Source organism: Antechinus flavipes, chromosome 2, assembly GCF_016432865.1.
Source record: "Antechinus flavipes isolate AdamAnt ecotype Samford, QLD, Australia chromosome 2, AdamAnt_v2, whole genome shotgun sequence".
NCBI lineage: Eukaryota > Metazoa > Chordata > Mammalia > Dasyuromorphia > Dasyuridae > Antechinus > Antechinus flavipes.
The window spans coordinates 435161695-435188337 of NC_067399.1; the positions used below are offsets into that span (position 1 = coordinate 435161695).

General features: G+C 39.1%; 2 protein-coding genes across 2 annotated transcripts; both read left to right on the forward strand.

The window, feature by feature from the left end:
- The first annotated feature begins 10434 nt into the window (after nucleotides 1-10434).
- On the forward strand, nucleotides 10435-22036 carry F12 (coagulation factor XII). The gene is made up of 14 exons (XM_051979052.1): nucleotides 10435-10508; nucleotides 12064-12106; nucleotides 13975-14071; nucleotides 14475-14545; nucleotides 14888-14995; nucleotides 15266-15400; nucleotides 16558-16662; nucleotides 17110-17275; nucleotides 17517-17671; nucleotides 19615-19849; nucleotides 20142-20278; nucleotides 20436-20579; nucleotides 21559-21707; nucleotides 21790-22036. Exons 1-14 carry the CDS (start codon nucleotides 10452-10454, stop codon nucleotides 21949-21951), a joined length of 1764 nt encoding a protein of 587 aa, XP_051835012.1. The 5' UTR covers nucleotides 10435-10451; the 3' UTR covers nucleotides 21952-22036.
- A 93-nt stretch (nucleotides 22037-22129) lies between these two features.
- Nucleotides 22130-22747, forward strand: PFN3 (profilin 3). The gene has a single exon (XM_051979053.1). It carries the CDS (start codon nucleotides 22283-22285, stop codon nucleotides 22694-22696), a length of 414 nt encoding a protein of 137 aa, XP_051835013.1. The 5' UTR covers nucleotides 22130-22282; the 3' UTR covers nucleotides 22697-22747.
- The last annotated feature ends 3896 nt before the right edge of the window (nucleotides 22748-26643 follow it).

The window sequence follows — 26643 nt, forward strand, 5'->3', positions numbered from 1 at the left end:
CAGATACTTAACATTTCTTAGCTGTGGGACCCTGGGCAAGTCACTTAACTCCAATTGTCTCAGCAGAAAAAAGAAATAAAAGAATTGTTATCAAAGACTTCAAAGCATAGAGGCTTATAAAATTAATTATAAAATAAATGCTTATAAAATTCTCAGATAACATATATTTGGAAGGGGTAGTTAATGAGTTGAATGATAGAATTAAGATCCACCCTCTTCATCCTCCGAAAAAGCTCAACAGGCAAAAATGCCCTCCTCAAAGTTACCAGTGACCACACAGTGGCCTTTTCTGAGTTTTCTGCATCTCTCTGAGCCAAGTGACACTGTTGACCATATATATCTTCTTGGAGAGGAGCCAGCTCCACATGACCTATCCAACTAAGGTGCTATCCTTTTCAAAGAGTCAGCCAGAGTGAGTCATTCATCACTGATGCCACAGCCTTGAATTAACTTAATGAGGTTCCTCCAGAAAAAGAAAGGTCATCAAGGCTTTGTAGTTCATAAGCTGGGAGTTTCCTTGGCCATGTTCCTTTCTATACACATGTACCACTTCCACTGTACTGACAAAAAATATTGATGTCTTTAGTCTTTTTTTTGCATTACATGGTTTTCCCAGTATAATTCCTACTCTTCCCTCCAAAGAGTACTTCAAAATAAGAAATAACATTTTAAAGTTAAAAAGAAGGAAAAGAAAAATCAATATAACTGTTTATTACATTGAAAAGGTCTGAACATATATAAAATGTTCAACACCTGTAGACCTGCAAACCTTTGCAAAGGGATTTGGTAAGAATGTCTTCTCATTTTTTTTTCTTTAAAGTCATGCTTACTTTTTATAATTTTACATTAACTTTTGATTTTTTTTGTTGTGGTTGTTCTGTTTATTTCATTGAAATAATTGTGTATATTGTTTTTTTGGCTTTTCTTACTTCACTCTGCATCAGTTCATGTAGATCTTTCCATGCTTCTCTCTATTTATCACATCCACTTTTTCTTATAGCATAGTGATATTGCATTATGTTTATGTATCACAGTTTGTTTAGCATTCCCCAATCCATAAATATTTATTTTATTTCCAATTTTTTACTACTATAAAAATGATAATATGATTTTTTGTAGTTGTTCTTTCTGTTTACTCTATGAAATAATTGTGTATTTTGTTTTCTTGGATTTTCTTGCTTCACTCTGTATCAGTTCATGTAGATCTTTCCATGCTTTTCTGTATTTATCACTTCCATTTTTTCTTATAGCACAGTAATATTGCATTATGTTGATCACAATTTGTTCAGTCATTTCCCAATCTGTATTTACTTTATTTCCAATTTTTGCTACTATAAAAAATGCTACTATGAATATTTTAGAGTGTATAAAGATTTTCTTCTTATCCATTGCCTTCTTGGAGTATAAACCTAATAATAAGGGATATTACCTAATAAGGGAATCTTTACCTTTAGCCATTTTATTTGCATAGTTCCAAATTGTTTTCCAAATGATTGTACTGATTCCCAACTCTGCCAAAAATGCTCCAGTGTGCCTATCTTCTTACAACCTCTCCAACATCGAGTATTCCCCTCCCCCTAATCTTTTTTTGGTTATTTTCCCCCTAATTTTCAGGGTGAATTTTCAAGTGAAACCTCAAGTTTGTTTTAATTTGTGCTTTTCTTAAATTATTAATTTGGAGCATACTGTCATGTGGCTATTAGTGGTTTCCAATTCTTCTTTTAAGAACTGTTTGTTTATATCTTTTGACCACTTATCTATGAATGACTTTTGGTATCACACATATACACACATGCATATACACACAACATACACATGCACATGTTTTACATACAAGATAAATTTGATGCAGATTTTAAAAAACCATTCCACTCTTCTCTTTTTATTTTAGTTTTTAATCCAAATTATCTACTTTATCTTTGTGATTGTTTTTATTTGGTTTAGACTACATCTTCTAGAGAGCCACCTACATTTAGAGAGAGGACTATGGGATCTGAATGTGGATCACAACATAGCATTTTCACCTTTTTTGTTGTTGTTTGTTTGCTCTTTGTTTTCTTTCTCATTTTTTTCCTTTTTGATCTGATTTTTCTTGTGCAACGTAATAATTGTGGAAATATGTAAAGGAAAATTGCACTATGCAATTCCTTTGATTTTACATATATTGGATTACTTGTAGTCTAAGGGAAGAGATGGGAAAAAACAGGGAGAAAAAATTTGGAACACAAGGTTTTTGCAAGAGCGAATGTTGAAAACTATCTAATGCATATATATATATATATAAAGAATGCATCTCCTGTTAGTATGAACTGCCATAGGTAAGCCAAGCCAATTTAATAAAAATGACAATTCTATAAATTTAATTTACTTATTCAATGCCATACCAATTAAACTATTAAAGAATTATTTTATAGAACTAGAGGAAATAATAAAATCTATTTGGAAGAACAATAAGTTAAGAGCATCAAGAGAATTGATGAAAAAATATGAAAGAAGGAAGTTTAACAGTATCTGATTCCAAACTATATTACAAATTATGAATACAATCTGGAACTGGCTAAGAAATAAAGTTGTGGATCAATGAAATAGATTAGATACTTACACAATACATAGGACTTTAAAACTATAGTAATCTAATGTTTGATAAACCTAAAAATTCAAGATTTGGAGGTAAGAACTTATTTAATTAAATTTCTCAGAAAATTAGAAAGCATTTGGAAGAAACCAAACATAAGCCAATATCTCACACACCATATATCAAGTTAAGATCTAAATGGATAAATGAGTTAGGCATGCAAGGTGATATCATAAGTAAAATTAGGGAAGCATGGGAAAATGTGCCTCTTAGATCTATGGGTAAGAGAAGAGTTTATGACCAAACAAGAAGTAGAGAGACAGACAGGTACTAAAACAGATAATTTTGAATACATGAAATTAGAAAGTTTTGCACAAACAAAACTAATGCATAAATAATTAAAAAGAAAACAGAAAACTGGGGAAAATTTTTATAGCAAGTTTCTCTGATAAAAGCCTCATTTCTCAAACATATAGGGAACTGAGACAAATTTGTGAAAATATGACCCATTTCTGAGGTGATAAATGGTCAAAGGATATGAACAGCAAGTTTTCAGAAAAAGAAATCAAAGTTATCAATAATCATGTGAAAAAAATTCTAAGTCACTATTGATTAGAGAACTATTAATTAAACAACTCAGAGATTCCACCCCACACCTATCAGATTGGTTATTACGAGAGAAAAGGAAAATGACAGATACTGGAGAGGATGTGGAAAAATTGGGATTATTAATGCACTGTTGGAGGATTTGTGAGCTAGCCCAACCATTCTGGGGAACAATTTGAAACTACTCACTAAAATGAGCAGAACCAAGCGATCATTATATACTTCAACAACAATACTATATGATGATCAATTCTGAGGACCTGGCCATCTTTAGCAATGAGATGAACCAAATCAGTTCTAATGGAGTAGTAATGAACTGAACCAGCTACACCCAGTGAAAGAACTCTGGGAGATGACTAAGAACCTACATCGAATTCCCAATCTTTATATTTTTGCCCACCTGCATTTTTGATTTCCTTCACAGGCTAACTGTACAATATTATGGAGTCTGATTCTTTTTGTACAGCAAAATAATGGTTTGGACATGTATACTTATTTTGTATTTAATTTATCCTTTAATATATTTAACATGTATTGATCATCCTGCCATCTAGGGGAGGGGGTGGGAGGAAGGAGGGAAAAATTGGAACAAAAGGTTTGGCAATTGTCAATGCTGTAAAATTACCCATGCATATAACTTGTAAATAAAAAGCTATTAAAATAAACAAATAAAAAATAAAAAAAGAAACTACTCACTAATGGTTATCAGACTGTGAATACCCTTTGATCCAGTAATAATGACTAATAGGTTTGTATCCCAAAGACACTAAAGATAGGGGAAAAGGACCAGTTATATAAAAATATTTATAGCAACTATTTTCATGGTGACAAAGAATTGAAAACTGATGGAATGCCCATCAATTGGAGAATGGTTAAACAAGTTGTAGTATATGATTATGATAGAATATTGTGCTGTCAGGATTAGCAAGATGGTTTCAGAAAAAAACTGGGATGAATTATATTAAATGATACAAAGTCAAGTGAGCAGAACCCAAACATTGTATACAGCAACAGCATATTTGTAATGATTAAATGTAAAAACTACTCTGATCAGGACAATGATCTAAGATAATTCAAAGGTCTCAGGATGAAAAATGCTATCTATCTCCATAGAGAGAACTGGTGAACTTTGAATACAGATTGAAGGCTGCTTCCTACTTTTTTGTGTGAGTGTGTTTTCTTTTGCAGCATGGCTAATGTGAAAATGTTCTGCACGATTTCTCATATATAATCTATATCATATTGCTTGTTTTCTCAAAGGATGGAAAAGAGGAGAGAGGAAGAAAATTTGGAATTCAAAATTCAAAAAAAAATATTTTTTTACATGTTATTGGGAAATGGTGCATCTCTTATCCATAGCTATGAGATGTATGTAATCTGCTTCTTTTCTGTTTTTTATTGTATTCTGTTGTAATACTATTTCTATTTTTATTATTTAATATTAAGTTCTTATATCCATTGAAATGTATTGCATTACACTGTATAAGGTATTAAGTTAAGTGTAATTTCTTTCAGATTGCTTTCTAGCTTTCCTATGAGTTTTTATCAAACAGGGAATTCTTTCCTAATTAATTTATGTTCTTAGTTAAGTGTATTGGTTTGTGTGTTGTTTTTGATACTCCCTTGATCTCTCTCTCTCTCTATTTCCTAATACCAGATAGTTTTGATAATTGTTGCTTTATTATATAATTGAGGTCTGGAAGGGCTAGTTCCCTATTATCCCTATAGCTTTTCATTATTTTTCTTTATTTTATTTTTATTTCTTCTATCTTTTATTTTTTTCAAATTAATTTAAGTATCTCCTTTGACAATTTGATTGGTATAGCCTTAAAACTATAAATAAACTTTGGTAACTTAGCTATTTTTATTATATTTGCATATTCCTTAAGCTATTTAAGCTATTTTTTAAAAGAACACTTCAAAAATTATATTTCATTTTCTTTTTAGTTCCAAATTCTTATATATTTCAATCTGCACTCTGAGTCTATTGGTTCTTTATTTGGAGGCATATAGCATGTTTTTTCATGAGTCCTTGCAATTGTGGTTGGTCATTGTAGTGTTCAGAATTACTAGGTCTTTCAAAGCTGATTATCTTTACAATATTGCTGTTACTATGTGAATTGTTCTCTTTCTGCTCACTTTATTCTGTCAGTTCATACAAGACATCTCAGGTTTTTCTGAAACTATCCCCTTTACAATTTCTTATAACACAATAGTAGTGCATCATGTTCATATATTGTAATTTGTTCAGCCATTCCCTTCAATTTGTTTTTAATTTTTTAATTTATTATTATTTTTTTTCTGAGGCAATTGGGGTTAAGGGACTTGCCCAGAGTCACATAGGTAGGCAGTATTAAGTGTCTGAGACCAGATTTGAACTCAGATGACTTCAGGGCTGTCAATTTCTGTTTGTTTTTTTGTTTTTTTTGCCATCACAAAAAGAGCTGTTATAACTATTTTTATATATATGAGTCTTTTTCTTTCCTTGATTTCTTTGGGAGAATAGATCTAGTAGCGACATTGTATAGTAGAGGATATGTACAGTTTAATAGCTTTTTGGACCTAGTTCCAAATTGTTTTCCAGAATGGCTAGACTAGTTCACAACTATCACCACATTAGTGTGCCTATTTACTCACATCCCCTCCAGAGTTTTTCATTTTCCTTTTTTGTGGTCCTTAGACAATTTAATGAGTGTGAGGTGATATCTCAGAGTTGTTTAAATTTTTATTTCAATAATAATAATAAGAGATTTAGAGCATTATAAAAATATATAGCTACTGATAGCTTTGGGTTTCTTCTCTGCAAACTATCTATTCATATCCTATGACCATCTGTCAGTTGGGGAATGGCTTTATTCTTATAAATTTGACTTAGTTCTTTAGATATTTTAGAAGTAAGGCCTTTATTAGAGAAACTTGCTACAATTTTTTTTCTCCAGTTTACTACTACTTTTCTTCTAATTTTAGTTTCATTGATTTTCTTTGTGTAAAAAGCTTTAAAATTTTATGGGATCAAAATTATCCATTTTAATTTAAGGAACACTTTAAAATTGAATTCCTATAAGTATTTTGTATGCTTGGATAGATTGATTCCCAGATATTTTATGCGTTGCATAGTCATTTAGAATAGGTTTTCCCTTTCTATGACTGCCTACTGGATTCTGTTATTATATAGAGACACTTTCCATTTTTGAGAGTTTATTTTTGTAACCTGTACCTTGTTGAAGCTATTATTTTAATTAGTATTTTTGCTGATTCCTTAGGATTTTCTAAGCAAATCATAATGTTACCAGCAAATAAGAATAATTTTGCTTCCTCTTTATCTATTTTTACAACTTTAATTTTTTTATATTACTCTTGGTAGAGTTTCAGAAACTGTATCAAATAATAGTGCAGAAAGCACATTTCTATATATTACCATATTTCATTTAAACATTTCTCTATGTAACTAACAAAATCCAGATGAAAGAGATAAAAAATAAATTCTAATTAACATAACCATAGATTTGTAAAATATTTATAAGTCTATGTGCCAAGACATCCATACAGGAACTATACGAACACAATTATAAAGCACTTCACACAAATTAAGACAGTTCTAAATAATTGGAGAAATGGATAGATCAGGCCAATATAATAAAAAATTACAATAATACCTAAATTATTCAATGACAATCAAATTATCAAAGAATTACTTTATTGAGCTAGGGGAAAAAACTCATTTGGAGGAACAAAAAAAAGTGTCAGAGGAATAAATGGGGAAAAAATGCAAAGGGAGGGAGGAGTCTACCAGATCTCACACTATACTACAATACTATAACCACAAAGCCAACTTGGTACTGGATAAAAAAATAGGAAGATTTATTAGTGGAACAGATCAGGTACACAATATACAGTAATAGTGAGAACAGTTGTTCTTTTTTTTACTCCTATATTTATTAGGAAAGTTTCTGGTGTAGTTCTATTGCATATGATATTAGATTTTGGTTTTAGATAGATAATTTCTTATAATTCTAAATTAAGACTATTTCTATATTTTGTGAGATTTTTTTAAAAAGCAAAAATGATTGCTGTACTTTATCAAAGTTTTTTTTTCTCTCTCATATATTGAGAAAACTGTGATTTGGGATGATTTTTGCCTTTTTAAAAAAATATAGCTAGGTTTAATTAATTCATTAATTCATAAAGAATCCACTGAAGTTACTCCATGTACTCAGATTCACCCTATTTGAAGTTATAATTCTATAAAATAGAGTAATTAGTTCTAGCCCAATGGAAATATGCAGTGTAAATTCAAATACATGATCATTTAAGGGAATTTATTATTTGAATTAATCAGAACATAGATATGTGATTATTTTTTCTTAATGTTGAATAATACTTATATCCCTGGTTTAAATCCATCTAGATCGTGATGAATAATTTTGCATATAAATCACTGTAATCTTTTTGACAGGATTTCATTTAACTTTTTAAAAATTCATTAATTATATAGGTCGATAGCTTTCCTTGTATATTTCATCCTTCCCAGCTTCATGACTGTTTCAAAAAAGGAATGATTGGGTATTTCTCAGTTTTTGAGAACAATTTATGTACAATTATACTGCCAGCTATTTCTGCTGTGCTTTTCATAAATTCTGCTTTCATAATTCTTTTAACCTATTCAGGAATAACCTGTTATAGTCCTATACTCTTTTAGGAATTCACAGGGTTCTTTGACTTATCAGATATAAATTTTTCTTTGTTTTCAATATTGATTCAAATTTATCTGGACTCTTTTAGTTGATCTTGATGACCATATTTCTGTTATTAATGTCTTCCCTTTTGATTTATCTGCTAATGTTCTAGGTCTTTAATTGAGTTTTTCCCCTCTTAAATATCTGATAATTTTGGTCTTCTATATTTCTATTGCTCACTTTTGGACTCCTTCCCTTTTAATGATAGTTTCCCTGATGTCTGGACCTCAAAGATCTATCAGTCTCTTCCCACATCAGGTAATTCATTTTTCATTGATTTCAGTCTCTGTCTCAAGTCACAGAACTGAGCCAAGCATCATGCTGTGTTCTTTCTCTCAGGCTTGGAGTGTCACACATTGCATGTATGACTTTTGTTGAACTCTATTGTAGCACTGAAAACTGCATGGTCCTGAGCTCAAAATGCTTTTTGTTTTTTTATGACAGAGGGGGAGAGGAGTAGGAAATGTTTGTAAAACTGAATTATGTTGTAAATCTTTGGATATGCTTATATAGCCCTGTTTGAATATAGTGAGGGGATATTGAGTGAGGGCATTAGGAGTTAGGGATTAGCCTTCTTTAATTATTGAATTGCTGCCTCTTTAGGGTTCTTGGTGATTTAGACCACAGAGGCAGCTGAAATAGTTTTATTTCTTGTATTATTTATTCTTAAATCCTATTTTGGAGAGGTTTGAGAGGGCTATGAGCATTGGATAAAATGTCAAGTTAATTAGTTAAATGACCCAGAAATCTACTCTTATAATCTAAATTTATGTCCACTTTTCCCTTCATGGACTCTATATTTGTGGGAGATGATGTCTCAAATTTGGTGGATAATGCTTTGCAACTACAACTTTTGTTATATTTAAACAAATGTCATTGTTAAAGAACTGAGTCTACTGATTTTTTTTTTTTTAAAGGGAAACAAACCATTGGGAGTTCATAAGATTCAATAGTAGGATAGTACTGCAGGGTTACCCTTAGAACTCTGAGTAGCAGCTACCCTAGAGGAACCCAATTTGCCAAAACCAGAGGTGAGCCCTGTAGGAAGTCTACTCTGCATAATGGGTCCAAGACAAGTGAGGAGATAGTCCTGCTATTCTCCATGATTATCAGACCACTTCTATAGTGCTGTGGTCAGTTCTAGATGCTTCATTTTAGGAAAGACATTTGAAATGTGTCCAGAAGAGAGTAACCAAGATGGAAAGAGAATTTAAAGCTGCAATGAATGAGGATAGGATAAAGGAATTATGAGTATTTAGCCTGCTGAGTTAGTCATTCTAAGAGATAATTTAGGAGAGACATGAAAACACTCTGAAAACATTTGAAGTGCCTGATACTAGAAGTCAGAGCTAGGAGCAATGGATAGAAAGGTGGTAATGTAGATTTTCATTTCCTATAAGGAAAAACTTTCTAACAACTAGAATTCTGCTATAATGGAATGGACTGAGGGAATGAATTCACAGGATGTCAAATTTAGACGGGATTTTTAAAAATCATCTCTTTATAAGTTTATAGATCTAGGACTGGAAGGAACTTTAGATTCTGACCCAATCCCTTTAAATATAAGGGAAACGAGTCTGGGGAAGGTTAAATGACTTGCCCAAAGTCACATTAGTTGAAGTATTAGAAGCCAAATCCTTGATGAGATTACAGAATTAGTGATTTATCTTCTCTATGATGCTATCTCCTTACTCTTTATTTTTACAGATGGGTGACAGAAACAAAGTAACTTTCCTAAAGTCTAGCAAGTAGCAGAACTAGAACTAAGTGTTATCCAAAAAGGATTAGAGGTAAAGACAGGGGCAGAAAGCTTCATCATTCTACCTGTCCTCCTCACTTAAACCCATCCATAATTCATGCTTCAGAGTAAGGTGTCCCAGAGATCCCATTCCTCTTACTCAATCTTTCTAGACAAACCTAACTTGGTCCTAATGATGGGCTGAATGAATTCCAGCAAAAGACTATGTCCCTGGTAGCAACCCAGTATCTGAGTGGGCTCTAGAGAGGAGCAAGTAAACCTTGCAGAATTATGTTGTACAGAGCGAGCTTATCCTGTACAGACACCTACTGTTAAACTATAGATTCAACTCCCAAGGTTATCTTGTATAAACAGGAAAGTAGACCACCAGTTGATTAACTAATATATATAATTAGCAGGGTTAGCATATTTTGCTTTGGGTCCTTTTCCATAAAAGATCCCATTTTCTTCCTTTTTAATTGTGTTTATTAAGAACTATGCTTGCTTGCTAAGTATAATAATAAAGCATTCCCCCTTAACCTGGAGATTATTTGAGCCTGTGAATTCATTCTGGATGACTTTTCACCTTTGTGACTTGTACCTTATCATGACTTGTTGGACCTCATCACTGCCTCTCCCAAGATGGCTGATATTTCCTTCTGTCAAATGTACACTGGCTTTGGGCCCTAAACTTGGGTCAGGGTCAGGGGGAGGGACTTCACCCTGTTCACTTTTTTTTACTCCAACTTTTCCCGTGGACCTTACCCCATCATATTGATCCAGGCATACAGACACCATGCATTTCTTACTGCTATTTGGAGCCCTATTGATGGGCCTGAGGCTGGCACTTATGGTAAGACAACCCTAATGGTGAATAAAATCTAGAAGACCTTGTAAAGAGGGAAAAGATTGGGATATATGTATTGTTTTCAGACTCTGGGAGAAGGGGATTATTCCAGGAGAGAAGGATAGGTTGGTTCTAGGAGAGATGAGAGTTGAGTTAAGGGTTCCTTTGGGGAGGGGAAGAGGAACTATGAACAAAAGATTTAGGGTAGTCCCAGGAGAAATCAAATAGGGACAGAGATAATTTCAGAGAGAATAGTTTGGGGGCTGGGTTAGAGGGTCCTAGGTGAAGGAGGAGGGGCTATATTATAGGACCCCAGTGTAAAGGAATCATGGTTTCAGGAAATTCCTAGGGGGAAACATTCCTTTTTGGCGTTGGGTCTCTGCATCTGCTCCTGAATCTGATTAGTTGTTGGCTGGGAAGGAAAGAGAACCAGAGTTCCCAACATGCCTTTCCCCTCACCTACTTTTTCCAGATGTCTAGTACCCCAGCACTGGGAAGGCTTCTGTTCTGGTCCCATTCCTATCTGAATATCCCTAGGCATCGAGTTTTTCTAGGAATACAAGGTGTCTCCTCAATACAAGGGAGACATAAGAAGTAAGATACAAAATGGCAGGATGGTAGAAACATAGTTAAACAGCAACCTGAAAAAGCTCCGGGGGTTTTAGTTCCCGGAAACTCAGTATGAGTCAACAGTGTGATATATTAGACTAGGAAGTTAATATGATCTGAGATTATTATAAGGTATTCAAAGTATTCTGAGATAAGGAGATAGCCCTGATCAAATGAAATATTTGTAAGGCACTTTGCAAATATTAAATAAATGCTAATAGTCTATTACAACTATTAATTATTAATGTAATCTGCCCTAATTAAACTACATCAGGAACAACATTGTAGATACTGGAACTATGTAGGGAGAAAAAGGTTAGGGGTGGAGACTAGTATATACATCTATCTTCAATTATTTGAGGAGCCACCACCTGAAAGGGTTAGATTTGTTTTAGCTCCAGGGAGTTAACTTAGAGCAAAGGGTAGAAATTGTTGAAACAAATTCAAATTTGAGATAAGATAGAGCTTCCCATCTGTTTGAGTCCTCTCAAAGTAGAATGAGGGTCTCTACGCAGTAAGTTCCCTCTCACTGAAGATTTTCTAGCAACATCTAGTGGACCATTTGTTAGATATATTATAGGGGGGACTTTGTTTAGGTATGAGTGGGACTAGACTACTGCTAAGTCCTCCTCTGACTCTGAAACTAGCCTGGGAATGAGGTGAAAGGGTTGGGCTCAGGTTCCCCACGCTGGACTTCCTGAACATGGGGTGAAGAGGTCAAGAATGGGAACTGAGAAGGATGAATCAGGGCTTAGAAAGAAAAAAAATGGGGAAGTTCAGGGTCCTGACCTAGGTGGTAGGGCTATACGTGAAGTGGATCTCTAAATGGGGCAAAGAAAAGACAAAAAAAGTATTTATGGGGAACACAATGAAAAGCGATTTAGGGGATAGTAGGTATCTAGAGGGGCAGGGCTAAGGTGCTACTACTTCTTCCCATCCTAATTTCTCATAGGCCCCACCCTGGAAAACTCCAAAAGAACCCATGACCATTGCAGGTGAGCCTTCTCAGCCGGACTTCTGGCCAAGTGGATGACGGTGGGGGGAGTTGGGAGTTCTAAGGAAAGACGATCCCTTCATTGGGAAAGGACAAAACGACAGTTTGGGATAGAGACCTAGGGCTGAGTTTGGCTGGTCAGGGACACTCTAGCCCCAGTCTTTGAGTGAAGGCCCTGGTCTGGAGGCGGTATGTAAATGAGTTGTTGCTATTATTGTAATTATGAGTGGGGAGGGTGGATGACTTCCTCAGCGGATGACTTCCTCAGCTCCCAACACCCACACCTCTCAGTTTCTTCTTAATGCCTTTTTCATTCCTAATGCCTCCCTCCCTCCCTCTCTTCTTTCTGGGTGTCCCACTCACCTCCCCCAACCTGGGTCACCGATTTGTGAAATGGCAAACACCAAGCACCTGCTTTGTGTAGGCAACTGGGGCAGGCACTGGGGGTGGGGTACACAATGCACAGAGAAGCAACATTAGGTCCCAGACTTAGGCACAATTATTACTAGTTATGTGAACATGGCCAAATCACTTAACCTTTCTAAGATATACTATTTCCTCATTTGTAGTTAGTTCATTCATCAATAAGCATTTATTGAGTGCCTATTATATGTTAGACAATAAATCAACAATAAGCATTTATTAAGGTTTTGCCATGTACTGTGCACTATGTTAGACAATGGATAATATTGTACTATCTTGGAGATGTGAGGAAAATATTTAAACTGCAAAGCACTGTAGAAATTGAAGTTTATATTATATGCAATCTGCTTTTCAAATATTTGGAGAATAGATGAAAAGGCAGTGAAGTACAGTGAGACCACACTACCTTTCCAGAGCCATCGGTCATCACTCAACTTTGTACAATAGAACCGAGTCAGCACTGATAGCCTAGATGGTGTATTATAAAGATTCTTTCCAGTTCTGACATCCAATATTGCAAGAGTTCTCCCGGCTCAAATATTTTATTTGGTGTAGGTCACGAAGAGTCGAACACTAGTCCCTTCTGACTCCATTCAGCAAATTCCAGTGGCTCCCAATTACTTCCAGAATGAAATCTATATGTCTATATCCATATATATCTATATATCTATATCTATATCTATCAATCTATCTATACCTCTTTGACTTTTAAAGCCTTTCATAACTTAGTCCCTTTCTATTCTTCTAGTCTTCATACACCTCTTATCCACATACTATGCGACCCAGACACAATGCTATTACTTGCCCAAGACATTCTATCTCCTGACAGGACATTTTCATTAGCTGTTTCCCTCTCACCACTTCCTGGCTTCCCCAACCCCCTCAGCATCCTTTAAATCTCAAATAAAATCCCACCTTCTACTAGAGACTGGACATTTTTTTTAAAGAGGTAATAAGGATTAAGTGACTTGCCCAAAATCATCAAATTTGAACTCAGGTCCTCCTGAGCTGAGACTCTATGCACTCCCCAATCCAGTTTCCTTAATCTTATTGCCTTCCTCAAGATTATTTCTAATTTATCTAGTGAGTGCATTGCATATATATGTGTATATCTATCTATCTATCTATCTCTATATATATACACACAACCATATATAGACATATATACAAATATATCTATGTCTATTTGTTTGCATGTTATCACCTCCTGTGACTGTGAGACTGTGAGCTCTTTGAGAACAGGGACTGATTTTAGTTTTTACATTTTTTAATATCCTCAATAACTTAATACAAGCCTAGCACAAGCACATTTTGTTAGTTCTTAACAATGCTTGTTGATTTGACTTTTGTCCTGTCCCACTAACTAGACTTTTAGCCTCTGGAGGGTAGGTTTGGGATCTTTTGAAGGCTTTTAGGGTTCATTTGGTGTTTGTGGGTTAATTACAGTCATTACCAGTGGGGATCCCTGTTACTTCCCCTTCCAGTATCGAGGCCAGCTGTACCATAAATGTATCAAGAGAGGCCGTCCAGGGCCCCATGCCTGGTAAGTTCCTGGCTTCCCTCCCCTTGTGAAGCTGCATCATGTTAAGTCACAGTATTCCACAGATCTCCCAAGTGAAAATATTATTCCAGTCAAATAAACTACCTTGTTTTCTTGTTAGAAAGATAGGGAAAAGTGCTGTTCATTAATTTGACACCATACTACTTTTGTGGCCTGGGGCTAATCTGAAGCAATTTCCTGATCTGTAAAACTGAGATGACATTTGTACTCCCTTCTTGCTGGATTATTCATCGTATAAAGATTTATAAATCTTTTAATTCTATAGAAGTGAGAAGGTATGGTTATCATCTTCCAGTTGGAAGGCACGATTTTGGGGGAGGTGGACCTTTGGGGGGTATACCATCTGGGCCTACAGAGCAGGGACAATTATTCCCTCTTTCTGTAGGTGTGCAACCACCAACAACTATGATCGGGATCAGCAGTGGGTCTATTGCTTGGAGTTCAAGAAAGTGAAAGGTACCTTGGTGGGGGGAGTACCTCCTTTCTAATCCCTACTCCTCTTTTTCCTCCCTTCCATTCTGAAGAATGGTTCTCAGAAAGTTCTGAGATATCTCCTCCATCCTACCCTCAAGCTTGGAATTTGGATCTAGCTCTGCTTTATGACTTCACTTCTCCAAAAAGGGCCCCAGGAGTAACTGTCTCCAATCTCAGTCCTTAGTTCCAGAGAAACTGCCGAGTTCTACTGTGGTCCTGATTTTATTCTTTACCACCCTCCCTCAACCCCTCTCTTTTCCTCACCTCTCCTAAGCAGCCATTCTGGATCCTCAGTGCTCATATGGAAGGGTCTTCTGTCCACAGATCACTGCAAGCATTATCCATGCCGGGAGGGAGGGACCTGCATCAACACTTTTCGTGGAGCCCACTGCCTCTGTGCCCCCCACCTCACTGGGCAGCACTGCCAAAAAGGTGCTAATGCATTTGAGGTCCACTCTGCTTGACTCTGGGCCTTGGGCTTCTGAACTCTCAATACAGTCACCCCCCCCCCACAGGGAGGGTGGTCTCCAGGTATGGGGAGGAGGTTCTACCTATGGGGGTCTCATCTATAAAATGGGCTGGAGAAGAAACCGGCAAACCAGTCCAGTGTCCTTGTCAAGAAAACACCAAACGGGATCATGAAGAGTAGTTTGAGACTGAATATCAACAACCTATTCTTAGCCAGTTTTCTTCTGCCTCCAGAGAAGTGCTACGAGCCTCAGCTTAGGCAGTTCTTCGATGAGAACGAGACATGGCTTCGTGCGGAGCCACAGAGAGTGGCCAAGTGCTGGTGTAAGGGCCCCACTGCTGACTGCAAGTGGCTGCCAAACAGCCAGGGTGAGGATTGGCCTGGAACAGCTACAGGGAGGCTGAAGTGGGGAGGATGGGGGAGGGATAAAGCCCCAAGTCCAAATACTTGATTGTGAGTTCTAGATAGACTGATTCACTTGCTATGACTTCCTGTTCATTGTGTCTGAAGCTCTTCACTTTCCCAGTTGTAAAATGGCATTTGACTATAGGGTTTCTAAAGGATCTTCCAACTGAAACTAATCTTATTTTCCAAGATTTCTTTTGAAAGGCCATTTATCTCTGACATTCCATATTCTAGATTCCATATTCTAGACCATATTCTCTTGGATCCCTTCTACTTCTGAATCTTTTATTTCAAGGTCCCTTCCAGTACTGTTGTGTTCTATGCTTTATTCTGTATTCTACAATCTAATCTGTTACTTCTAAGACTATCTTCTAAGTTCTGATGTTGTGTTCTATAATTTCCCTTTCACTTCTATATTGTAAAATGTCTTCTAGCTTTGACATATTTCTTGATCCTTATGGGTTTTTTTTTTAGCTCTAACGTTATTTGTACATCTCTAATATGCATTAAATTTCTTGCCCTCTCTAATGCTCTTTGTTCTAAGATTCCTTTAAATTTTTCTAAGGTTCTAACGGTTTCTTTGTTCTAAGACTCCAACATTCTAATAACCTTAGGCATCCTTCAGTCCAAATAGTTTGTTCTTTTTCTTGATCCCTTCTAGCTTTAAAAACCATATGTTCTATTTTTTCTTCTAGTTCCAAATGTCTTCTGTGTTCTGTGTTTTAGGGTCTCTTCCAGATATAAGGTTCAAAATTTTAAGAAATCTTGTATATGTGACACTATATTCTTCTGGCTCTAACAAAAGGTCCCTTCTAGCCCTGTATTCTAGGTTCTAAGGTCTTTCCCAACTTTTAACTTTTACATTTTATATTCTAAGATACTATCTACCTCTGAGGTTCTATGTTCTTGAATTGTTTCTAAATCTAACACTATATTCCAAAAGCCTTTCCAATTTTAGACATTCTCTGTTCAGTGAGACTGTGTTCTAGTCTGGCCATTGTGAAAATAAGACCTTTTTGAGGACTCTGGGGGTTGTTGGTAGGGGGAGGTGTTCAGGGTTGGAGAAGGCTATAACTTACTTTCTCCTAAAACATTATACTGAACTCTGTCCTCTTCCCAGTCTGCTTGGATAACCCTTGTCTCCACGGAGGGAAGTGCTTGGAGGCAGAGGGCCAGTCTGTCTGCCATTGTCCTCCAAGCTATGCAGGACACTTTTGTGAAATAGGTAGGTCTAAGGTGCCTTTCAAGCCAGGGTACCCAAAGTGGATTCAAGGGGAGATGTGATCACTAAGGCATACAGAGAGGGAGAAGCCCACAGATATATCCTTAGTCTTTCCTCCTCCCTCTTTTAGAAGCTAACAAAGAAAGAGGGGAGAGGGGAGTGTGATCTAGTGGAACAAATAAATTGGTTTCCTCACTTGCCAAAAAAGGGGAATTTAGACTAGATGATTTTTAAAGTTCTTTCTAGCTTGAAATGTTATCATCCTAACTTATAAGACCCAGGTTCTAGTACCAGGTCTTGTTGCATGTAGTTTACTTAACTCCCAAAGGGGGAAAAAGGGAGGAGACAAGGATAAATGACTAAAGTGGGATGAGCCAACTGAAAAAAAGAGCATAATTTTGGGGGGCTCCCCCAGCCTCTTCATTTCTGGATGGCCTCTCTTTATACTAGACACCAGTGCAAAATGTTATAATGGTCCAGGACTCACCTATCGGGGCACAGCCCAGACCACATTGTCAGGAAAGCAATGCCAACCTTGGTCCTCAGAGGCTACGTTCCAGGATCTATCCAAAGAACAGGTGCTGACCAGGGGTTTGGGTCATCACCCCTACTGTAGGTGAGTGGGACTTGGGGTTGAGTATCTTCATGAGAAGATGGGAGCAGGTTGGAGAATGGGGACATGGGGAGGGAGATGCAGGCTTAGGCAAAGCCAGGGAAGAAGAGGGAAGTGAGGATTTTGGGGAAAATTAGTGAGGCCCAGACCAGGAAAGAGGTGAGAAATGGTATTGAAGAGATTGATGAGTATGAGATGGGGAGAACTCTCATTTGTACTGAATACCATTTACATATGGTTTCAGGAACCCGGATAATGACACTAGACCCTGGTGCTATGTTCTCTCTGGGATTCAGATGAGCTGGGAGTACTGTAGTCTGGCCGTATGCCAGCATCCAACTCAGAATCCAGCCATCGAATCACAGCACCCAACTACTCCTGCTCCATCATCTTTCACAGGTAGGATAGGGGCCAAATATTACCATACAGGAGACAGAAGGGGAGAGGGGGAGAACTACCTCTCAAAAGTAAAGGGGGTGGGAACCCCCATAGAAAGAGCATCACAGAGAGGGGGAATGGCAGAGGGCACAGCACAGGCATAGACAGGGCTATCACAAGAGATAGGGTGGGCAGAAAGATATAGGTCTGAACAAATTTAGGTGGAGGTAGAGGATTCAGAGTACAAAAGGATATAGTAGGTATGTCAAAGTATAGGAGAGTAAAGCTCCAGAAGTCATAATATTGTAAACAGCCAGGCTATAATGGAGAGCATTAGATTGAGTACAGGGCAAGCACAGAGCTGGCAATAAAAGTGAGCAAAGGTTGGTTGTAGAGAATGTGGAATGAGCATAAATAATTTTTAAGAGGTGCTTCATGGTGGATACAGACAAGGAATAATAAAGATTGTGCAGAGAAAGAAGGCAGGCAACTATTACAACATGAGATGAGCACAGAAAAAGTATAACACTGGCTTCAATAGAGAGCACAAAGTGTGCATAGATAGGCTTTGGAACAATGAAACAAGTTTGGTGCTTATTGGTGTACAGAGCGAGAGCATCAGTGAGTGCAAAGTGAATAAATAGGCTTTGGAACAAAGAAAAAAGTACGGTGCTTATTGGTGTACAGAGTGAGAGCATCAGTGAGTGCAAAGTGAATAAATAGGCTTTGGAACAAAGGAAAAAGTATGGTGCTTATTGGTGTACAGAACGAGAGCATCAGTGAGTGCAAAGTGAGCAGAGGGGATGGATACAGGTAAGAGGGCAGGCATGATATAGAGATACTGACAGAAGATACTGATTGGGCCAGAGAGGAAGAAACATTGACTGACAAGACAGTAGGCAGGGCAGGCAGAAGTCACTGGATGAGCACAGGCAGATGGAATGGAACACTGAGTGAACATTAAAAACACAAGAAATAGAAACAACAATATAAAAGGGTCAGTACAAGCAGAAGGCATAGGGTTGATAACCAGAGGATAAGCACAAAAGGATAGATGTGAGAGGTTAGAGCATGGGGGACCAACATGGATAGAGGGAATGAGATAAGCATTGGTATGACTGTCATTCATAGAAGGCATGGGAAGGGCACAGATGGATATGTTGTGGATATAATTAAGGTAGGCAAAAAGAGAGGCACAGGTTGGCACAATGTGAGCACTAAGGGGACAAGAGAAGGCTGGCAAAGGCGGGGATAAGTATGAACATAATAAGCACAAAGACCAGATAGTGATAGGCACTGGCAGAGGGTACAAGGAGTAGAATGTAATCTCTATTATAGGACAGGAACTTTTTCATTTTATTTTCATTTTTCATTTATTTTCCTTATATTTTGTAACTGTATTTTGTAACTCCCTGGCACCTAATAGGTGCTTAATAAATGCTGGTTGAATTGAAGTAAATTAAAGATAGATTGCTATCAGAAGAAATGGCACCATGACAGGGCAGGCAACAACATGGGACAAACACAAGAAAAAAGGGCACTGAATGTGTACAAGCAGACCTTGGCCCAACGAAGGAAACTGAATAGGCAGAGTGCACTATCTTCAAATCATTAGATGATTTCGAAAATCCCGTTTAGTCTTAGTGTTGTAACAGCTATTCTCAGGGAAGATTATGTAGCACAATGGCTTCAAAAGGGTGGGAAAAGACTAGAAAAGACAAGACCATGGGAAGTGGAAACAATAGATCAACGGAATAGGTCATGGGGGAAGAGAGGAAGGCAGGGAACTCAGTTTGGGGAACTTAAGAGCATGGGCAGGGCAGTACAAACTTAGGGGCTACTACTATAAGATAACAGGCAGGTCAAGAGGTACACATAGAGGGCATAATGAGAGCATAGAAAAAGGAAATAGGGGTCTCTCTGGTGGGTTTTAGTTTTCATTCTGATGCTTGGATCCCTCCCAGCATTGTCTGGGGAGAGCCTGGCCTCTCAGCCTCCTCAGTGGAAGGTTAACTCGGTAGCATGTGGCCAACGACAAAAGAAGAGGCTCTCTGGGCTGAATCGCGTTGTGGGAGGGCTGGTGGCTTTACCAGGGGCACACCCCTACATAGCAGCGCTTTACCTGGACCAGAAATTTTGCGCTGGCAGCCTCTTTAGCGCCTGCTGGGTTCTCACGGCAGCGCACTGCTTGGAGAGCAGGTGAGTGACCCAGGGCTTTCCCGGTTGTTCCTTTGGGGAGTAATCCAGAGGAGATTCGGGCAATGGGGGAGTTTGAGTTTGGGATGGGAAAAGCTAGACCCTTTATGGAAAGAGAAAACTTGGGGTTTCCTGCTCTCACTCTTATCCCTCCCAATCAGGGAGGTTCAGAAATTTGGGGTTGAAGATCAGACTTGGTGGCCTGCCTGGAGGCGGGAAGCAAGGGGCTGTGTGGGAGGGGGACCCGGGTTGTCTAACAGCGCGCTGCGAAGCTGCCAGCCAGTGACTCCCACAGGCCTGCCCCAGAACTGCTGAAAGTGGTCCTGGGCCAACAACGATTCAACGAGAGTTGTCCGCAGTGCCAAGAGTTCTCGGTGCGCGAATACCGGCTGCACGAGGGCTTCCGGGCCGACACGTTCCAGCATGACATTGGTAAGTGCGGAGCAGCGGGGCCCAGGGCTAGGGGGATGGTCTCAGGCCAACTCGGTGCCCCAGTGCTTTCCTTATACGGGGAAAAGGGGCGTGGAGGCCCGGACCCGAATCCCAGTAGCACTCAAAGTTCTGTCTTTTGTTGATTTCTGGGGGTTAGCGCTTGTGCGGCTGCAGGAGACAAAGGACGGCGGTTGCGCGCGGTTCTCGCCTTTTGTTCAGCCGGTGTGCCTCCCCGAGTCTCCGGAGCCTCCGGGTGAAGCCTTGAGCTGCCAGGTCGCCGGCTGGGGTCACCAATATGAAGGTAGCAAACAGAGAGCAGCGGAGATGACTTTGCCCCTCATATAGGTCTGCTCGCGAGATAACTCGGGACGAGGCAAAGGAGGGTGGCAAATGAAAGGATCAAATTCGCGTGAGAGGATAGATGGCAAAAGATGGCATGTACGGCGGCAGCAAGGCTTTGAAAACCTAAATTCATCTCCTGCCTCTGCTCGATACTAGGAAGCTTTTAACTTTAGGTACACAATCCTCACAGAGCAGCAACTTTCTAAGACAGTAAGGTGCAGAGTTGATGCTAATCTGCGTTGGTGGAAGGACTTGTATTCACTGGGAGTCCCCAGCACTAATGAAATCTAAAATCTTGGGTGTTTTTGTTTTTTAAATTTTGGTTATGTAAACGTGGGCCGGGGCAACCTATTAGTGGAAATATTGCAGGTTTGAAGTGAGAGTACTTCGAGGCCTCTCTGGCTCTGAGCTCTGCTAACTGTGGGGATCTTTGGCAAGACATTTGCCCTCTCTGGTCTTCAGTTTCCTCACCTGTAAAATAAGGGGATGAGGCTAAAGTTCTTTGAAGGTTCCTTGCTAGCTCAGAATTCTATGATCCTATGAGATAGGGATAAAGGAGTCATAGACAGTCAAGAGCTATATGATATTTCCACAGGATTTGGAGGGCCTTGCTCTGGTGTAAGAAATGTTCGGCATTTGTTCTTATCTCAGAGTCCTGGGCTCCGTATAGATTCCAACGGCCTTGGGAGAGATATTTGCTGCTTACATCCTAACTCAGTTTACAAACCATGTAGGAGTGACTTTCTTGGGCAAAGGACTCAGGACTGGGATGAAGGGAGAGATGAAAAGAAGGGTAGGAAGAAAATGTGAATCCCAAACCTAGCTGGAGGGGAGAGATTGGCAGCCTGTAGACCCTGAACTTGGAGGGTTCTGGTGGGCTCTCCATCCCATCACCCTACCAAAAAACATAGTCTGGTCCCCTCTCCCCCACTCTTCAGAGGCCGAGGACTACTCCAGTTACCTGCAGGAAGCCCAGGTGCCGATCATTCCACACGATCGCTGCTCAGCCCAAGATATACATGGGCAAACTGTCACCCAAGACATGCTGTGCGCCGGTTTCTTGGAAGGGGGCACAGATGCCTGCCAGGTGAGCAGAGAAACCTGTCACATGAAAAGGGGAGCGGGGAGGCAAGGGGCAGGAACATCGAACTGACGTGTTCGTGGCTCAGGGTGACTCCGGGGGACCACTCGTGTGCGAAGAGAAGGCGGGTCAGCTCACTCTGCGCGGAGTGGTAAGCTGGGGCGTAGGCTGTGGGAAGCGAAACAGACCTGGAGTCTACGCCAACGTAGCCAGTTACCTCGGATGGATCCAGGAGCACACAGTCTCCTGACGCATCTTGGGCTTCACTTTCCCTGGCTTGGACATTCAGGGGGCGTCATCATGGGGCGGGCCCAGAATAAAAAATGTGAGACGGAGCATTCCCAGGCTTCTTGGTCCTCTCTCCACGGCGTAGAGCAAAAACGAGGAGGTGTCTTTGGGCCCAAGCAAGGCCCGGCAGGAAGGGGGAGGAGACGTGAGGTCAGAACAAATTTTGGTGTCACAGTGGGTGCTGCTGTCACAGAGGGCGCTGACATCACGACGGTAAATGGGAAAGCAGCAGTGGGCGTTGGGACACCCCAGGAGGCTGAGAGCACAGGACAGGGCTCCTCTATCTCCCTGGAATGGGGGACTGGAAGACATACATCAGCGCCGTACTTCGAGACCAGCGCATCGATGACGTGGCGGTAGTGGGACATTCGGACAACCGCTGCGTGTGGGCCTCGAGGCCTGGAGGCCTGCTGGCTGCCATCTCCCCGCAAGAGGTGGGCATACTGACGGGCCCTGACCGCCGCAGCTTCCTGCAGTCCGGGATCAGTCTGGCGGGCCGACGCTGCTGCGTCATCCGAGACCACCTGCTGGAAGAAGACGATGGTGTTCTGGACGCTCGGACCAAGGGACTGGATGGTCGATCTGTGTGCGTGGGACTCACTCCCAAGGCCCTGATAGTGCTCATGGGCCGCCGGGGCGTGCACGGGGGTACACTCAACAAAACTGCTCATCATCTTATTAGGGGCCTGCGGTTCCAGGGGATCTAGGATGCCAGGAGCCAACGTCGAGAGACCGGGAATAAATATACATATAATGTAGCCTGAGCCCTGTTCTAGGAAGTGGGAGGGCTAGGGATCGTCCAGGGGCTTTTGCTCCCTGACTGCGCAGAGATGACCCTTCATTTTTTAGAGCGTGGCCTGGAGCCAGATGCATATTTAGAATCCTGGCGCTGGACTTCAGAGACCCAGTGATTAGAGTCATGAAAGTTCAGTTCAATATCACAGCCAAGGCGGCTCTGAAGGTTCTCACGAAAAACTAGACTCACAGGCCCCTCTAGAACCCTCTAGAACAGTGGGTGTGAGATCAACCCTAGTTCCATCTCCCAGAATGTAGCAGGGCTCTGAGAGCTAGATGATCAGATTAGTATAGATAACAACTCTAGGATTAGGGATTGGAAAAAGTTTTTTTTTTTTTTTTGGTAGAAACCTTATTATTAAGCATTAGATGTCAGGTACATCTTACTAAATTCTGGCCATTAAAAAAAGGCAACGTAGTTTGTCCTTGTTTTCAAGGAGTTCACATTCAAATGGAAAAGAGTAGAGGGGAAAGGTTAAAATAACTACGTACATACAAGATAAAGTGTAAATAGAAAATAATATGAGAGGGAAGATGGTAACTAGCAAGGGGGTCATAGTGGGCCATGAAAAGCCTGCTGGAGAAGGGCAATTTAAATTGCTAGGAAGTAGGCTAGGAAAGCCAGAAGACCCAGGTATAAAGGAATACTGAGATGGAGTTGGGAGTTCTGGCCAAGCCAGATCCTGTTTATCTCCACTTGTTCCTGGGAGCTATCTGGGGTGGGACTGGACCTCATGGAGAACACAACTAGTAGGCTAGAACCAGCTACTCTACAAGAGGGTCTTCTCTCTCCTTGTCTTTAAATTCATCAATCCTTCCTCAGCAAAAACTTTTCCTATATCCATCCTCACAACAATCTGTCAGAGGAAGGCTGGGCTGGGATTATTGCTCACATTTCTCAGACAAGGGAAACTGCTCAGAAAACTTCAAGTATTTTGCTCAAGGTCACACAGCAGGCAAATATTGATGACTGGTTAAGACTTAGGGTCTCTCAACTTCAGAAGTCCAGAACTCTTTTCACTCAACACACTGACTCTTTTTTGGAGGTGACAAGCAGACTACTAAACTTATCCCAGTCTTTTTCTGACATGGAACACTTCATTCCTTTTCCTCTTTTGTTATCCTTTTTCTTCTCCACTTCCTCTCCTTTCTCTTTCATTCCTCAGACATTTTATTATATTGCCATCTCTCAACTTTCTTCTTCTTTTGTTCCTTCCTTCCTTCCTTCCTTCCTTCCTTCCTTCCTTCCTTCCTTCCTTCCTTCCTTCCTTCCTTCCTTCCTTCCTTCCTTCCTTCCTTCCTTCCTTCCTTCCTTCCTTCCTTTGTTTCTTTCTTCTTGAAAAGGGGTCTTAATAGTGAATTAGTCCCAGTGCCTCTTCTTTGTCCTATTGAGGGTGAGTGGGGGCAACCTGAGGCAAATTGTGAAGAGTTGGGAGGTTCTGGGAGGGATAAGACAAGGAAAAGCCATCCCTTCTAGGTTTCAGTTGTCCTTTGGAGACATACATCCAGCTATAAACAAGATGCCTAGGAATCTCCTTCCTCAGAAGAATCTGGTCAACAAGTACTTTAATAAATTCTTACTATGTGCCAAGGACTGTGCTAAACCATAGGGATATCAAGATAAAAAAAAAATCCCTGCTTTTGAGGAGCTCGCAGTTTAATGTGGTAGACAACATGCAATTATCTATGCACAAACCTGTATATATATAAAGATATATATAGTTATATACAGATACATTGAAGATAATTAAGGGAAAACACTAGCATTAAGCAAAATGGGGAAAGGCTTCTTGCATAAAGTGGGATTTTAGCTATGGAAGTAGTTTCCTTCATCCCCAGGTTCCAGAACTCTGAAGTTCTCTTCCTTTCCTCTCTTTGTCCTCATCACTCTTTTGAGGGTAGGGAGGAGCAGTCTGACTTTTAATTATTTATTTATAATCATTATATATGGAGAACACAACTAGTAGAACCTACTAGTAAAATTAATTAAACCTTTGTTCTCTCTCTTCTTTATCTTCATTTTCTTATACTTTCCTCCTTTTCTTTTCAGGTTACGGATTGAAAGGTTTTGGGATGACAAGGGTATTGGATCTCTTGGTTTCCCATTTTTATTAAATGAAACTGTTTCATTTATTATTACTACTAAATGAAACTGCTTTATGTACAACTTATTAGTACTGTCTTACTATCCTTAAGCTCCTGAGCCCATCCCCTTTTTTCCCCTTCCCCTTGAAACCACCTGCTGGCAACTCCTCTTTCCCTGATTTACTCCATGACCTTATTGGGAATTTCTGTAATCTGAACAGCAAGGAACATGAAGGATAATGCTGTTACTTGGACTCCCAAACCCAGTTTTCCTTTAGGGAAACTTCTATAGCATCTTAAAGTTGGAGTGGCACTTGGATGTCATCTGATTCAACCTTACTGAATAGGCAGCCATTTTTCCAGTATCCTTAACAAGCAGTCATCAAAACTATACTTCCAGGAACAGGAAACCCATTGCCTTCTGAAGTATGCCAGTGTCTGTAGTAGGGCAGCCCCAGTGGTAAGAAGTTCTAATGCTGAGCTGTTGATTTCTTTCTTGTACCTTACCCACAGGTGGTTCAAGTTCTGCTGCAGGGCTGGGTTATTGATAGCAGGGTGATTCCAGACAACTATTCTTCTATTTCTTGATCTGATCACCCAAAATCTTAGAATCAAAGAATTTAGAGCTGGAAAGAACCCTCTCTTTTGTAAAGAAGGAAACTAAGTTTTAGAAAAGGGAAGTGACTTTTCCGTGGTCACATAGGATTAGTTCCTGAATTGTCTGTCATAGTTTAAAACTCTACATCTTATTGACACATTGTCCTTAGATTACTCGATTCTGAAAGCTAAATCCTCTAAATCTTCAGATTGAATCCTTATTTGTCACAGATAGTAAGAATTAAACAATATACTGTCTCTAATTTAGAGATTAGATGTATCTAATAATATATACAATATCCTGTTCCCTTTAGGTCCCATACCTCTGCTAAAAATCATTCATAATTAATAATTTAAAAAATAATTAAATTGTTAATTCTGAATTGGATAAGCATCAGTTTGCAATTCTATATTTAAAGAACAGAAAAAGAATTATACTATGAAATCACAAATCTCTCCTAAAGCATATAATGATATTTAACATGTTCAAAAGCTATTCTACCTATTTTCTTTTGAATCAACTTCCCTTTAGCTTTGGGCCCTTTGAAAAATACTTCATTGGTACTCTTCTCTCCCAGCACCACCCCACCCTCCCAATCTTACTATTCTTAACCTCCTTGCTTCCAGTACTACTCTAAATGAAAAAAAAAATCGAAACTAACAAGCATAATAAATATTTATTATATACATATATGTCATTTATAAATTATATATAATTACTAATAGATTTATATATTCTACATAAATATTTAAATACACAAAATAAAACATTTTTAAAAGCACGATATAAAATGAATTTTTTCTTTTTATATATTAATTGATGAACAATATCATTTTCATTTCACAGTTTGAAAGCAAATATGAATAAATATATTTCATTTTTGGAGGAAATTCCATAGTATCTTTTAAAAATATATTTTATTTCAAATATTTCAAAATTGCATGCAATTTTTAAAAATACTCATTTTTTAAAATTTTGAATTCCAAATTCTTTTCCTCATTCCTGCCTTCCCATAGGCAAGCAATAGGTTATCAATTATACATGAAGTTATGTAAAACATTTCCCTGTTAGCAAAAGGAAACACACACACACACACAAGAAATATGAAGTAAAAAAAGTGTGTGTCAGCCTTCCCTCAGATCTGATTCATCAATTCTCTCTCTGGAGATGTATAAG

What these genes read in the sequence shown, in the direction of transcription:
- F12 (XM_051979052.1), top strand. Translation starts at nt 10,452, where the DNA reads ATGCATTTCTTACTGCTATTTGGAGCCCTATTGATGGGCCTGAGGCTG. An exon ending in TGCTCCATCATCTTTCACAG is followed by an intron (nt 17,672 to 19,614) that starts GTAGGATAGGGG and finishes GATCCCTCCCAG; the next exon opens with CATTGTCTGGGGAGAGCCTG. An exon ending in GCGCACTGCTTGGAGAGCAG is followed by an intron (nt 19,850 to 20,141) that starts GTGAGTGACCCA and finishes TGACTCCCACAG; the next exon opens with GCCTGCCCCAGAACTGCTGA.
- PFN3 (XM_051979053.1), top strand. Translation starts at nt 22,283, where the DNA reads ATGGGGGACTGGAAGACATACATCAGCGCCGTACTTCGAGACCAGCGC.